The sequence below is a fragment of the Leuresthes tenuis genome, unplaced genomic scaffold (genome assembly GCF_036924035.1).
Source record: "Leuresthes tenuis unplaced genomic scaffold, fLeuTen1.0.hap1 SCAF_5, whole genome shotgun sequence".
NCBI classification, from domain to species: domain Eukaryota; kingdom Metazoa; phylum Chordata; class Actinopteri; order Atheriniformes; family Atherinopsidae; genus Leuresthes; species Leuresthes tenuis.
Genome location: NW_027325359.1, coordinates 2318477 through 2334250, shown reverse-complemented (window position 1 = coordinate 2334250; position 15774 = coordinate 2318477). Strand labels below are relative to the sequence as shown.

General features: G+C 38.5%; 1 protein-coding gene across 3 annotated transcripts in view; it reads right to left on the bottom strand.

The window, feature by feature from the left end:
* Positions 1-5387: 5387 nt before the first annotated feature.
* tspan9a (tetraspanin 9a) overlaps positions 5388-15774 on the bottom strand; it is a 166610-nt gene continuing 156223 nt past the window's right edge. For all 3 annotated transcript variants that reach the window (XM_072385428.1, XM_072385429.1, XM_072385427.1), the window contains one exon: positions 5388-10760. In XM_072385428.1, the coding sequence (XP_072241529.1) occupies positions 10689-10760 (72 nt within the window). In that variant the 3' untranslated portion in view covers positions 5388-10688. The remainder of the gene's footprint in view (positions 10761-15774) is intronic.

Sequence of the window (15774 nt, the reverse complement as noted above, 5' to 3'; positions counted from 1 at the left end):
CCTGCCATGCTGGCAGTACCCAGAACTGTCTATGTAGGCTGACAGTTCAAATTACACAAAAAATATCTCTGGCTGACTGCAGCTGAATGGTTTGCGAACTTTGGACTATTGTCAACCTTCTGTTACTTAGTGCAGATCATTTTCACCTCCATGCACTCAGTGTCATCATTTTCTGTTACTTCAAAGCTATTAGATGCTGCATGAAATTCTTAGAAGCACATTGCCTACATGTTTCGGTACTAATGCTTACTGCCTCTGAAAGGCTTGCATACAAATCACTACTTCAAAAATCTATGTAACCCAGTAAAGAATAAAGCAGAATGACAGTTGACAAAGGCCTGAACAAAGACATCTTTTACAGGAGGAACTTGAAAGGTAGTACCGTGACATAAGGCACCTTGTTCTAATCTCTGTGTGACAGCACAGCTGTCTCCATTTGAGTTTGAGGGCAAATCCGATTGGTTTTCAGCACAATAGTGGTCAAAAGAATAAAGTGGCCAAGAATTGTCAGACAACCTATTTTGCAATGGGATTTACATGTAAGACACTGCTGATAACCGACTGACAATGACTGATTATCTGTCAGAGTGACAAGAGGGAATACCAGAAGATGCAACATGGAAACTTGACTGTAAATGTGTAAAAGATTCCCTGCTGGCTAGATTTCAAAATGTAGTCTGAACTGTCCTTGGCAGTTGGAATACTGTAAGTGAATACATAATCACAGGGTTGTTGATTGTTTGTTATCAGTCTCTTGTGGAGTGATAGAAGGACATAAGGTCCCTCAGGTACCTGCCTTGCCAGAGGAACATGAAGACTTAATGAGACTGATTTATGTTTTTCCATCGGATACAACCCCATGCTTAATCCCAGAGAACCAAGACTAAAGCATGCCACATTTTGCTTTACCTTTTTTATTGTTAAAGGAATGTTAGCAATAGCAATCTTCAATAAACTGATACACGTCACTACCTAGATTTATTTAGTTTTCCTGTTGTAATTTCCATCTAGTTTTGAGAGATCCACTATGACAAGTTTTACATCATCAAGCAAACATGGAAACGGCTATGATAGGAAATAATCGCAACCTCCTGCTGTATTAATAGGCTGGAATAGAAAGATAGATACATAGATAGTTAGATATGTCACTCATTAGTTTGTGAACTAGTGTTTTGAAGCTTGAGCTTCTGCATTTGACTATCGCAATCTTTGAGATTTCAGAAGTGACATGCAAGGAATAGATAGTAGCAACAATTTTTTGAGACTATTCACAAGCCACTTGTTTTCATAAGTTATGACTAGTTTTATGACCTATTTTATGGAGCCAGTCCCAAGAGGTCAATTAAGAACATGAGGTTGTCGGCTTTAAGTTTTTCCCTTCAAAATTACCACTTAGATCCATCTCATCCTAAACTATCTTAGGACCTTAATTATGAATGGGACTTGCAATATCTTTTGATCTTAAGTATGACTTTTGTAGAAAGTCATGTGTCATAAACCCTAATTTTGACAAGATAATGGTATGATCTCCACTCAGATTTTCCTGCTGACTATGTTGGGTTATTACACTTTAGAACACTAAAGTATCCTGTAGCCTGTGGTTAAGTTGGTTTGTGCATTATGAAAGGAAGGGAATAGAAAAGGAATTCAATGTGTGAGAAATACATTACCAGACACACTTTACTTTCCCTTATAGTTCAATGTCAGATCATCTATTTTTAAGAACAGCTACCCTTTTCTATATCTTTTTTTTCAGTGCTGTGGCAACACACTCTAAAGATGCATATTTTGCTTTTTCAATACACCATTTAATTTATCCAGTGTATCCGTGCTTCAATTTCTTCTGGTTTCTTAGTAAACCTTCATTTGTAGTAGTGCTATAAGGATATCTTGTAATTGAAATGCCCAGTTTATGGTGATTATTTTAATCAGCAACCGCCCCATTCCACTAAGGATCTGTGTTCAGCAAGAAAGATACAAAACAAGAGAAAATATTGGTGTTGCTTTGCATTATTATTTTACTATCTATTAAGGAAGTGTATTGGAGCCAAAGATGTTTTACAGACAATTAGGCATTTGTTATTGGGTTTGACACCAGATTACTGCATCATCTATGTTTTACAGTCAATGATTCCCTGCACTCCACCAGTTTTTTTTTTTAATACTGATATATTTTTCACTCTGTAAGGTTAGTCTTTAAACAAATTTTATGTTTTATCCATGAATGGAAGGTTTGGAGTCCTATTTGATTGTGATCTGGAAAGCCTCCGAAAAATCAAGCTGTCTCACAAGGTACTTCCCCCATTTTTCATGACTGGAACATGCAGATGCCACGCTCTTAATGCCTGTCTAGCTCACAGAGACACAGCTGCTTGGACCAAAAAGCTTACAGTCACATTCATTAGAACGAAGCCCTGGAGCCCATTAATTTATTGCATACCAAATAATTATCACCAAATATGTGTTCACAGACAGCTGTAGTTGGATTTTCTGTTACAGTCCAAAGCAGAAATGAATCTTTGTTTGGTTTCCCATCCTGGTCAGCGTTTGCAATTTACACTGGCATTCTTTATATTAAACCAGCATATGTGTAATAAAAGAGATATGAATGAGGTCCCACCCTGACTGAAGAAATTCTCTGGCATATATTTAATGCATAACTTACAAACTTGTGATAAATGTGCTCATTATATTCAAGTAGGTGTAATTTGGTGGTGTTTTTTTTCCTTTCCAGAAAAAAATGTTATAAAAATGTTAAAAAGAAGTCAAATTAGAGGAGTCCTGCACAGACTTTAAAGAAATTATTCTAATACTTGCATTGAACTGTAATGATTAACATAGCTCATTGGTTTAGAAGAATGAGGTTGTGTTGAATTAAAAAAAAAAAACAACCCTGGTCTTTAGTCTGAGCAGAATTCATATAATTTAATAAAAACTGTTGAAGAGTGGACCAAGATCCACCTTTTCAAAGGACCTCAGGTGCTTGTTTGGTGCGCAATATGGTTTGGGTGATAACACTGAATGATCTGCATGAACAGAGCAACGTTTGATTTACTAAACCTGTCAATTGTTAACATCCCCGACACTGTATATTTTTGTATTCTCAGACTGCCTGTGCGTATGAACCCTTTTTTGAACTGGTTTGATATCCAGTGTTTCTATTGCTGAGGTAGTTCTCTTCTTCTTCTTCTTATCAGTCCCCCTCAGAAGTTGTCTGTTTGAAACAGCTCAGCCATGAGTGCTTCTAAACAAATAATGCTCATATGATTCTGTTACTCTGGGAAGCTTGTGGGCTCTGTGCTGAGACTCATGATTTCCGAGGCAGAAACTCTAATGAATGTATGCCCTGCAGCAGGGGTAACTGTTGATATTTCTTTTCTAGGGTAAACCTCATGATTTTGCAAGTGCACTTGAAGAAGCTTTTAAATCTCTTGTCATTCTCTGGACTGTTTAAATCTTGATGCGTTAAAGAAATTATAAGTTTCTTTCCAATTACCTGAGCTGTTCTTGCCATGATATGGATTAAAACAGTGGTCAGACAAGACTTTCTGGAGTATACTTGCACACTAACAATTCCAGATGACAACCTCCTAAAGCTGCCTGAAATATTGGTTAAGGAGACTTGTGCAATGCATTATAAACAGGCAAAAATACCCAAGGCCATATACATGAACAATGCATACACACCAGTTTATTTATCCTTATTGTCAATTTTCATAATGGGTTATGTTTATTATAATTATTGGCGCTATAATTAACTACAGCCATGTGTTGTGCTTAAAGGCTGCGAGAGTTCCCTCTGATGAGACTTGAAAAAGTATTTAGAGATAATTTTGATTTACTGGCACAAAACTGTCTCACAGGCTTCCACGGGGCTGTTAAAGAAAACAGCAAACACACCATGATTCATCTGTACATCTGTGTCTCCTTCCTGATCATCTCCTCACAGACTATAGAGTGAACAAGCTGAGCGCTCATCCGTTGTTTATAAAATAGGAGCTGTCAGTTCTCTGCTGTAGCCCTGATGTGATGTGTGTGCTGATGCGTGTTTTGGCCACTGGTTCACAATTCAATCATTTCTTTTTCCTTTGCACTGAATTTACAAAACCGATCACCCGTTACTTTTTTTTTAATTCAGCAGCTTTTGTTCTGTTTGTGAATATAGAACTGATATCACCACATAACTCTGATTTCCTTTTTATCTGCTTCACTGACGAGTGTCTCAGTTTTCTGTTTTGTAAAACTGCTTCTTCTTTACTGTTACTTTCATTATAGTATGTGTTTAGTTGTGGTGCAAAGGATGTCTTGATACAGAAATAACAGCATAGGGGAGCATCCATTCTTGGTTGAAAATGTGATAATAAATCATGTTTGTTCGCGGGTTAGAGATTTATAACATATGCACAGCTAATGAAGCAGGCAGAAAGAATGCAGTTTTGCATGTATACACAGTTTCAGTGGGCGAGAGGAAGGGTCCTGGACAGGTCGCCAGTCTAGCACGGAGCCACACAGAAACAAACAACTTTCTAGGGACAATTTAGAGTCACCTATTAATTAACCTAACATTCATGTTTTTGGACAGTGGGAGGAAGTCGGAGTACCTGGAAAGAACCACACTTCTGCGGGGAGAACATGCAAACTCCACACAGAAAGGCCCCCGCTGGGATTCAAACCAGGACTTCTCTTGCTTTGAAGCTACGGTGCTAACCACCACACCATTGTGCAGCCCAAGTGGAAGTCCCATTAATGCTGAATCGTATATACATGTTTCTTACAGTACATTCATATATCTGTCTTCTTTCAGGGAAGGTCTTGCATATTGTAGTGAGGCAACGCCAAACCACATCCAGCATGTATCCCAGCAGCATGGCTGCATAGTAAGTGTCGAGGTGCTAAATGGGCTTGCCTGTAGTCCAGACCTGTATTATGAAACAAAATCTACGACAAAGTTGTGCCCAAACCGTTGAGCAGCAGACAAAATGCTTTCAGGACAACAACAATTGACTTCCTGACTTGCAACAGCTTCCAGGGTATTGTGATGCAATCATAGTGTGAAACATGACAACTTTGCCCTTTTTAAATGAATAATGCTCATCATAAAAACAATACAACAAACAATCGGTAAGTTGTCTTTTAACTATATATACTATTCTATTTATATTTCATGCATCAATCTTTTTTTTTGTCTAAATACATGTGACAGAAGAAAGAATATAACTGGAAGCTTCGATAAATTAAGCCTCTGAAAGTATTAATCCTGAAGTTTTTGCCAGTAAGGTCACGTCAAAAATCATTGCAGTGGCAAAAAGAAATCGGTTGTATTTGTATTTATCGGTAAAGACAACCTGTAAATGACATCTATTGCAGGTTGACAAGCTGCATGGGAGCAAATGCAACTGTCTCATCAAAATGAAAGCCTCCTGAATTCAGGTTAATGAAATGAACTGCACTTGGGGATGAGGTAGGGGAAAAAAGTGAATTTGTGTAATAACAACCAGGGGAAAAAAAAAATTCATGGTTGATTACTTTCACTTTATTTCAGTACATGTTACTCATACAAAATAATCTGTACAAAGGCTAAAATAGGTCTTTTTTTTGCATAGAAGGAACAGTGATGTAAAACATAAAAAGCCTGGGTGGAATGGCACATTAATTCGACTCACTGTCACACACAGGCCTGATAACACTGAGGTTTAAAAGGTGGATCAAGCTCTGTACAAAAATACTATGCTGCTCTCTTCATTCTCTTTAAACAAGAGACAAATTGCAAATGTTTCGTATTTTTATCTCCTTCTTGTTCTTTAAAAAAAAAAGTAAAAAGAAAGAACAAAACCTACCAAATACCATGAACCCATCTTTAGGATAAGTGTTACACACTATTCAAACGGAGGCCATTTTGAGGCGGGGATGCCACTATGTCATTGAACACATCGTGGAATCTGTGGCACCGCTTCTCGGTGCTCTTAATGCAAAGTTCTCAAAGCCCACCACTGAATAAAAAAATCAAAATCACAGTTTAAACGTGGCCTATATAATTGACAGTGACATAAAAAGGGACGAAATCAAAAGACTTGAGTCATTAAACATGAAAGGCAATGACTGTACGGTATCATGGGATTTTTGTGACACACTTTTCTTTATTTAAAAAATAATTGATTTAGAGAATAAAGAGAAGGTAGTGCATCACCTCATATATCGTAGATGTGTAGCAGAAACTCCACAGGACAAGGTTGGCAGGTATCAGATAATGCCACCCAGCAGAACACAACATCAAACACATCATTTCTAGAGCATACATATCCACTGCTCAGATATTCAGCTTTAGCTCGGGAGAAGGATTAGGAGATTACAGAATTAATATACTGAAGGAGGTAAAAATAAAGTGATTTAAATTTGAAGAAAAATATATTTCTATGTTCAAAGTTCCTTACAGCAGACAAAACCCGATTATTGTTTGTGCATTCTGTCTTTACCGTCTCTATGGCTTGCCAAGAGTGCTGCAATGGATGAGAGGGAATATTTAATGCTCCTTCAGAAAAAAATATCATATGTAAAAGCAGGTATTACTACAAGATCAAAATGCAGTCAAATAAAATATGAAAACCCTGACAGAAACACAAATTTACATCAAATTTACACTGCTGGTGGAGTTGAGAGAGAAAAAAACTCAAAGACAGAAAACCAGCAAACATGAAAAAACAGAAAACATACAGTACATGTGGAAGATATGTCTAAATGAGCATAAAAGCGCATGTGTTGTTAGAAAATGACACTGTCACCGTTGATTTGAATAATATAAGTGGCTGAGGCGAAGTGTAAAACTAAGTTACATCAGTTGTAAAATGAGCATATTTACATTATTATCTGACACCCAGGACTGATACACTGGAATAAAATAAGCTCTCTTGCACAGTGTCAAAAAGATCATGCTCTAAAATCTGCAATTCTAAAAGGCATACTGCAGATTATAACCACATATCCTGATTTAATTAAAGTGGAACCACGACAAGAGTACAGTCTGTCTTTCGAGGACTTCACCCTGTGACGTATATCAAATCTTCCCTCTATCAGTTCTGACTTAATTGCTTTTAAGTGCCTCTAACAGTGTTAAGACAGAAAGGCATTGTTTCACCTTGTAGAGGAGCACTGCAATGACTAAGCCTCTGTAACAAAAAAAAAAGGTGTCATTTTCTTACAATAAGTACAATAAGTATATTGTCACACGTGGAAACAAAAAGTCAGCAAAAACGGCTAACAACAAGAAAAGTAATAGTATGTTGTATAAAAACAAACATCAAAACAGCAACAACCAATGTACAAAAACACACAGGAACATTTACTGTGACCAAATCATAAAAACTAGGTGATGGAAGCAGGGCTGAACTGGAGTACATACAGAATGTTGGCACAGTCAGATCAGCCGAGGGGGAAAGAGTTAGATTCTGCCGGCTGGGACCCTGAAGTATGATGTCAGATCTGGAGACAACCCCCGAATTCATCTTAGTCCCACTGTTCTGCTTTCTCATGTTTCCTGTGTCATCTGTGTTTAAAGACCATTCCACCCAATGTGAGAGAAAGCAAAACAGTTTTCTTCAAACTTTCCTTCTGCTGCAGGGATACAGTGCAGCCAGATTTACATAATGGTAACAGCTATTCCTCCTAGAACCCCTCCTGAGAGCAGAATGTACCCCACAGGTGTTTTGAGCTGTCCAAAGAGCAGAGCTATTTCTACAAGGCTGGCAGCATCTGTATGTAGTGCCAAGTTTCTGCAGAGCAAGGGAGTAAATAAGGGATGTGTAGAGTTTGTGGAGGCAGCCAAGCAGAGGAGATGCGACCACTCGTGCCTGCGCTGTACATCAGCTGCTGTCATGTTAACCCCGTGGACACAACAAGGAGAGTCAAAGCATATGAGAGCAGACATTGTATTTACAGCCAGTGGGTCGCTACACACAACAGCCCAAATCTGCCCCCCTAAACCAAACAACCTTCCACCCCTTCCGCATCTTAAACTGTCGCTCAGATTAAGCATCGTGAAACCCAATTAAAAAATGCCAGGAGAGACATCTGTAAAAGCTTCAAGGCAAACATTCTGCCAGACTGGAATAATGTCTTATGAGTGAGTCCGACTGGGTTATTTTATTTTCTTTGTTAGCCCATGTATAAGGAAAATAACAATGTAAGAGGTTTAAGATTTTTCCAAAGGAAAAAACTCCAATTATCTTGGATCGAATTCAGAATGCTGCCATTTAAGGCTCGCGCGGCTCTAATAGCTCAAATCAGTTGCTGCTTTGGATTTACAGGCTGTTAATGCTGAACCTATGCAAACTTGCTGCCAGTGGAAAAATTTGCTGTTTGACAGGGGACTAGTAAACTAGTGTGGGAGAATTTGGTGATTTAAATTTACATACAGCCCAATAAGCATATATGTTCAAGCTTTTACTAAATAACTGCAACTAAATTAGATGAAAGATAAATGACACCAATCAATTTAGCGAAAGTATTCTGTACAACAGTTAAAATGGATGGATTTCTGGCAAAAAAACCCAAAAAACTACACACCAAAAAGACAAATGCGATGCAACATATTAATGTGCAGTCAGGGCTGCAGCAGAAAATGGAAGAAAAGATGAAACTAAATGACTGATTTATTTTTTGTTTAATTTTCCATCATGTATCTGATCCCTTGAGTTTATCTCCAAACCTGCTCCAGTTTCAAACAGACAACTCATTCAGAATGTCAGGATTTCCAAACTGACTCCAAGTCAACACTGACCTATTGTATTTAATGTGGATGAGATGAGACAATGAAATAAATAACTATTATTGACAAACTGAACGTGTTGCTATAAACAAAGCACTAAATCTGGTTGTACTGTTGATTCACAACTTGTCTAATCATTTGATGACTTTTTGCCCCTGGTATTCATTTGACATTCAGATGTCAAACTGCAGTTATTTTGGAGAGTGTAATGATAATTATTGCTAAAAGGATCCCTTAACAAAACGTATTTCTTTACACCAGTGAATCTTAAAAGACTTTGAGCAGACACACTGGAGGGCATTCTCTTTAAGTCACCAACAAATAAAGAGTATTTTTGGTCTACAGGAGGTTGGCTGATGCACAGGCATCCTGTGGTGCATCAACACACAAACAGACATAAACAGACGTGTCCTACGGGGCATGTTGCCATACCTATCCGCCTAAGCTTTGATCTGCCTACACTCCAGCCTCCCCTCTCCTTCTGCATACATGAAAAATAAGCTGACAGAACTCATGAGAAGTTGCAAACCAGAGGTTTAACTGAGTAATGAGCAGGAACGTCATTTGAGACACTGTGTGTATGCACACAGCATGAAATTCATTGTCTCCTAACATGTGGGAAGAGAATTGGGATGAAAAAAGAAAAATAGAAGCAGGGCTGAGTTAACAGCCACACTGACAAAAAAAAGGAGAAGAGAATGGATGAGACCTTAAACAGAGAGCCCCGAGCCGCCTCTGCCAGCACTATTGATGGCTGTAGCGAGACAACATGTCTGCTCTGTTTGTGGCCGTGTTGCCCTTGCCTCGCAGTATGTGTATGTGCTTTTTTTTCCACTCTGCAGCTTGGACTGTGTGATAAAACAAACACATGGAACCACATACACATGCACACACAATCTTGTCACAAAGTAAGAACTTTATCATTTTGGTTGATGGGACTTGTGAAACTGTAATAAACACCATTTGTGTTGTCTCACAGGAATTGGAATACTGGTGCTGTGCGATGCCACAATGCATGTGTTCACAGGCAGATTTGTGCATTAAAATCTATTATTCAGAGGATGCTGCAGAATTTGATTTCAAATGGATCCACTGATGGTCTCTCACACTCTCATAACATTCCCTTTGCCCAAATCTCAACAGCCAAGTGAAGAAAAAAAAAGTCATGGATTACATTAAAAACCTTTCCTGACATGTTTGTGCTTCTCCCCAGCAACATCACGTCAAACCCAACCCCCACTCACATACACGATGCACGTCTGAGAGCTCATTGCACTGATCTGTTCAACACTTACATTCCACCAGAGAGCTGATGATATACATACAGAAAAGAAAAAAAAAGATCTAAGAAGTTTTGAACAAAAATGGCAGATATTTCAAAGACACAGGTAAATCAGTGGAGTAGAAAACTAGCATGCCATATAGGATCTTCATTAATTTACAAGGGAAAAAAGGGGCATGGTTGTAATCAACATGAAGAAAAAGAAAATCTCCACAAGATATGGAGGGTTTTTTCAGTTTCATGGGTTCTCTTTGCCTTGACAGGCCTTAAGAGGCTGTGAGGGCATCTTTGAAGTCTTCGTTGTCTCTTAATCCATTCTTCCGTCCATTAAATTGTTAGTCCAAGCAAAAACAACAAAAGAAAAAAAAATAGATGGAGTATACTCAAGACAACCAATGGGGTTCCCATCCTTGCCTAAAGTGGGTGTCCCTTCTTTTCCAGTTGTGTTACTCTTTGGCAAAATGAGTGATAAGAAGAAAGAGCAGAAAGGGTGGGAGCACAGCTGGAATCTGTACAGGGCTGGGAAGGGGGATGAAGGACGTTCTACAGAGGTTGTAAAGTGAACAGGAAAACAGGGATGTTTATATCAGAGTTTTATCCCATCAGGCAGTGGGGCTCCTCTCCACTGGGTTCCTACGCCCGAGGCTAAGCATCGTATTTCTTCCCTGTTCTGTGGATGTGGTGGAACAGTGTCATGGAGAATGCCATACCCAGAAGCTGCAGAGGAAACAAGAAGGAGATTGTGAAATTGTGACTTTATGTACTGTGAATTTCATTCTGTTCATAGTATGTGAGCATGTGTGTCTCTGTGAGGTCTATTTGATGTTCATGCCTTGGGCTGAGTTGTTTTTCCAAAAGGTCCAAAAAAACCGTGCGATGAAGCACAAACGCAGCACATTCTCTTTCTCAGATGGCCTTCTAACAAGAGCTCTGGAATTTTTGTGATGAAAAAAATGTACCGCATACACCAACATCAAGTCAATGAAGCAAATTGAGATGCCACTGAATCAAAGTATCCAGCTATCTCTTTGAAGTTTCCATTACCCTTGATACTTCTACATCAAACACAGTCACAAGGCTGATCCTAAAACCATTATCTTGAAAAGTTTCAGATGGCAGTGAAAGTACTGTATGGTGCACAGTTTTTTTTAATAAAAAGGCAATGTGAACTGCACTGTGGATTTCTGCAATATGTGATTAGCCGGGGAAAGCTGACGATTTTCTTTTAGTTTCAGTCAAATCTTAATTCAGAGAGCTGCTTGTGAGCAAAATACCATCTTAAGCTGCTGTCAATCAAAACAGGAAACTTTATAATATTCACACCACTGATTTACATGTGGCTCATCTGGAAAGTTTTCTGTCTACTTTATTGAGTCTAAGTAAAACAACACCTGTAAGGCTTCTCAAAGCATAATCTTCTATTCTTCTATCCATGGCTAAATTGCTAAGATTTAAAAGAAACAAAATTTGGATGACAATATCTATGCAGGTTTCTGCTAAAGTATAAATCTGTCTAAATCATTCATAAACCAGGTCCCAGTGCCTCTGGCTTTTATGCAACACTGCAGACGTTTTGAGCATCAGCATTTCATGGTGTTCTTTGCTGCCACGTTCTCCACCTTGCTTTTGAATTAGCTAATCTGACAGCTTGAGGTCTATTTCTCAAGTCCTCCCTCTCGCCTTGAATCAGAAGAGCAAGTGTGAGTGTGCATGAAGGGAGGGGAATAGAAGGTTAAAACTAATGCCAGACATCATCAGTATTCAAATAGGACTTTTATTTGTCATTACTATGTGAGTTTGAAAGGGTATGAACAGGCTGGGAAGAGATGATGTTGTACAGGATGAAAATTGAGTTACATGAAATGCAAGTGAGCATGTAAAAATAGTTTGTCATGGCATCAAATATAATCCAGATATTCTGTCAGTGCAGCTGTAAACTTTAATTGAAATCTATTTAGTAACACAGAGGAATACCAAATGGATAAAAAACGAGGCCGTCGGTGAATTGCCTTTCCTTCAGTCAGCCTCGACAATTTACAGTCCCTACATAACAACTTTGATGTATTACAGGCAAATGTCATGTTCCTTTTTACGACACAGAAGTGCCTTTTGCATTGCCTTGACTGAGACGGGCTCAAGGAGCCTGCGATCCTGCAGGACGATTATGTTTATTTGTTTTTGCTGCCAAACCCCTCAACCCCAGCTTGTCCTTCTCATGCTGTGTGTGACCTAAGTCAATTTCATGTCTGTAGTCACTGATACCTGCTTCGTTCTGTTCCCTTGGGGGGGTTGCTGCTGTTCTTAGAGCCTTAGGGCAGGAATAACTTGGAGGAACAGAGGGACACTTCCAAATATTACCTTACATATAGACATAAGCATTTCCTTTGTCCACAGTGGTCTTGGCTGAACTAATGGAATAGATCTGTTGTCAGGGAATTGCTGCACAAGCTGAACTTTTGTCCCTTTCTCGATGATCGTTTTATTTAATCCTGACCCTGTAACAAGGGCTATTGCAAAAACAGTGCATGTCACATGATTCCTCACTGAAAGTGCCTGACTTCAGGGCTGACATCAATCACTTCAATTAAGGGAACTTACAGATCTCCTTTAAGCACGCTTGATCACAGTGTGGTTTATTTATTCTGCTCTACTAACCCGTCATGAAGAAAGAAATACCTGTGAAACCAATCTGGTCATACATTTTTCATCTGTGTGTCCAGAAGCGCATAACTGTCCCAAGATGTCGGCTTCATTTTGGATGACCTAACTGTAACTATCTCGTATAATTTTTGTGCGACAATAAAGTGGCACCCAGAAAAACCATTCATCTTAATAATTAATTGTGGGAGTCAAAATCTAAAAATGAACTGTTTCCCAAGAAGGATGATAGTTGGTGCAGGGTGTTTCAGAAGCAAGAAGCTTTAATTAGCTGAGCCTAAACATAAGGACAATGTAAACAGCTGACTGTTTCCTGGTAAATTAGATCCAGCAAGGAAGTGTGAAGGCTGACTCTAAACTTCTTTTTACATAACTGTTTTTCTTTTTTTTTTATGGAACAGAGAGAGAGGAGTGAAGGGAAGAGGAAGCGGCAGTTCAAGTCAGATTGATGGTAAATGTCTAAAGGAAAGTGCAACCAAGTTGCTTTACATTTTATTGTCTTCATGAAGTCTGATCACCCCAAAGAGTTTCTGACCTCTCATTCATGATTAAAACACCAAAGGTAATTTGATATTTATAGGCATGTGACACTTGCTCTTGTTATGAAAACCTTCAAGAAACTTACAAAAGTTTTTGGATCCATTCCTGCTATGTAGGAATACACTAGTTAATATGGCTCTGGATCACCTGGATGCAAATAATTTAGTGTGATTGCTTTCTATTGACTACAGCTCAGTTTTTAACTGTATCAAACTTCACATCCAGCATCCACAACACAGATTTTGGATTAATGTGCTGGCTGGCTGACTTTTCACTCAGAAGTCTTAAAAGGTGAAAGTCAATATCGTTTTATCTGATGCATTTTTCATCTCTTATAAGTGCAAAGATCATTCAAATAAGTTCTGGGTTTTTATTTTATAGGAGTGTACTTTTAATCTTTTACTGAGTCAGATCTAATCTTTCTTTTTACTTGCCAGTTTGGGTCACTTACCTGATAATTACAAACATGTTAGAGAGACTAGTTAAAACATACAGCAAAACCGCAGGCAAAAATCTAAATTACATTTCCTAACTGTTCAATGTCAGATCCACAAACAAGTTCAAGAAATCCCAGCTCAGCACCATCACCTGGTTCTCAGAACTCAGTTTAGTGCCATCTGGTCACAGATATAATCTGCCAGGATGCAGGACAAATGCATTTAGGAAGTCATTTATCCCTGCTTCTACTGGTCTTTCAGACGACATAGCATGTTTTTTTACATGAATTATTTGTCAGTTGTTGATGATGATTGTTTTTATTGCAGGCTGTTTCACCACTCAGGGAAGATAAAGATTATCTCAACCTTTGTTGTAAAGTTAAAACCTAATCTCCCCTTAAGGACATTAACCGTGTGGACAACCTTACAAAACTCAACAAGCAGATTTCCTGTCAAGGCCACTTGCTCTGAATAAACTGTAGACTCAAGGATCGGCAGAGTGAAACCTTGCTAGGAGCACAGTCACAAACATACTAAGGAGCAAAGATGAAATAAAGCAAGAGAACATTTTCAAAGCATAAAAAGTGAAAAGGAAGGACAGCAGCGGGTGATACGCAGGCAGTTAAACCGAGATGAACTAAAACAAATATGCATGACAAAAGTAGATAATGTAACTAAAGCTATGAAGGAGAGCTATTTGGCTGACAGGTTTTTAAAACCTGCGCCTGCTACACTATGTGCCTCGGGGGCTGGAAAAGTAAAAAGGATTAGAGGGTGCTGTCAGAAATGTTAGGTAGGTGCAAGAGATTCAATGGACTTAAGAGAAAGGTGCTGCACAGACAGTTATTGTTGTAGAAGCTGACCCAAGAGTAGAGCTCACACGGACAGTTTTGAGAGTTCACAAAGTTGAGGCACTGTGAAACCATTCACTCAGGAAAGTACAAACTGTACAAGTTGACGAACCCCGGACAGGTTGTCAGTTCACAGAATGCATCAAAAGACAACCATTCTCACACATTCATGCAAACACGCCTAAGCAACAGAGCAATTCAAATGCAACCCCTTTATTAAACCGGTGGACCAAGGTTACTATTTTGGAATCAAACTTCTTCTATTTAAATAAAAAACAAAAACTTGAAACCACACTGACTTTATATTCAAGTGAAGGTCAAGCAGTAAGTCAACAATGTTAATGTACACAAGCTTTGCCAGCCTGCCAACCCAACACTGTTAGTGGTCAGACAGCATGCTGCAACACAACGAGACGATGAAAAGGACCCAACGTAGAGTTGCAGTTTTTCAGGTTAATTTGGCTTTAGCAGGGCTGTCATCACACTTGGTCACATACTAGCTCAAGAAGTCTGTTTAAGACTCTAAAGGTGAGTGGAAGGATTTAAAAAGTAAGAAATATAACAGGGAGCAAGGGAAGGGAGGGAAAGACAAGGGTAATGTAATCATAATTAATCCCAGTAATTAGTTTAGAAACACTGTTTTGGAACTAGGTGAGACAGTGAGAGGAGCCCTGGCTGATGCCTAAGTATAATGCATTATGGTAGTCTATGCGAGAAAAGACAATGGCTTGCTCAATTTTTCATAGATCGGAACTGAAAGAGATGACCAGATTTTTTCATAGAGATTATCCTCAGGTGGAAAAAAAAAATCAAACCTGAACAAGATGTTTGACTTGAGCAGTAATACTGGGGTTAGCATCAAATATAGATAAGGTTAGCATCAGGTATAGAAAAAAATACACTCAAAATGACCTTTGAACTCTAGTTTTTCAGTTATTGACTGAAAAGTTCCTGTTTGAGAGGTATGAGCATTATAAAGTCCAAGCTGAGCAATCAAACCCGTCTTCAGTGTCTGCTGTGGGTTATTTTCATAAACACAAAGTGCTCGAAAACCTGACAGGAAACTGATAAAAAAAATCCTGTCAATGAAATATATATATAGCATAGAGATTACTTAAAAGATTTAAAACATCCATTAGAAAAAATATTTTGAAGATTCATAAAGTCTAACAGCAAAAGAAAAACTTTATCAATGAAATAAGCAAGAATTGTGTCTTGGGCAGCTAAAAATAAAACCAAGGAAAA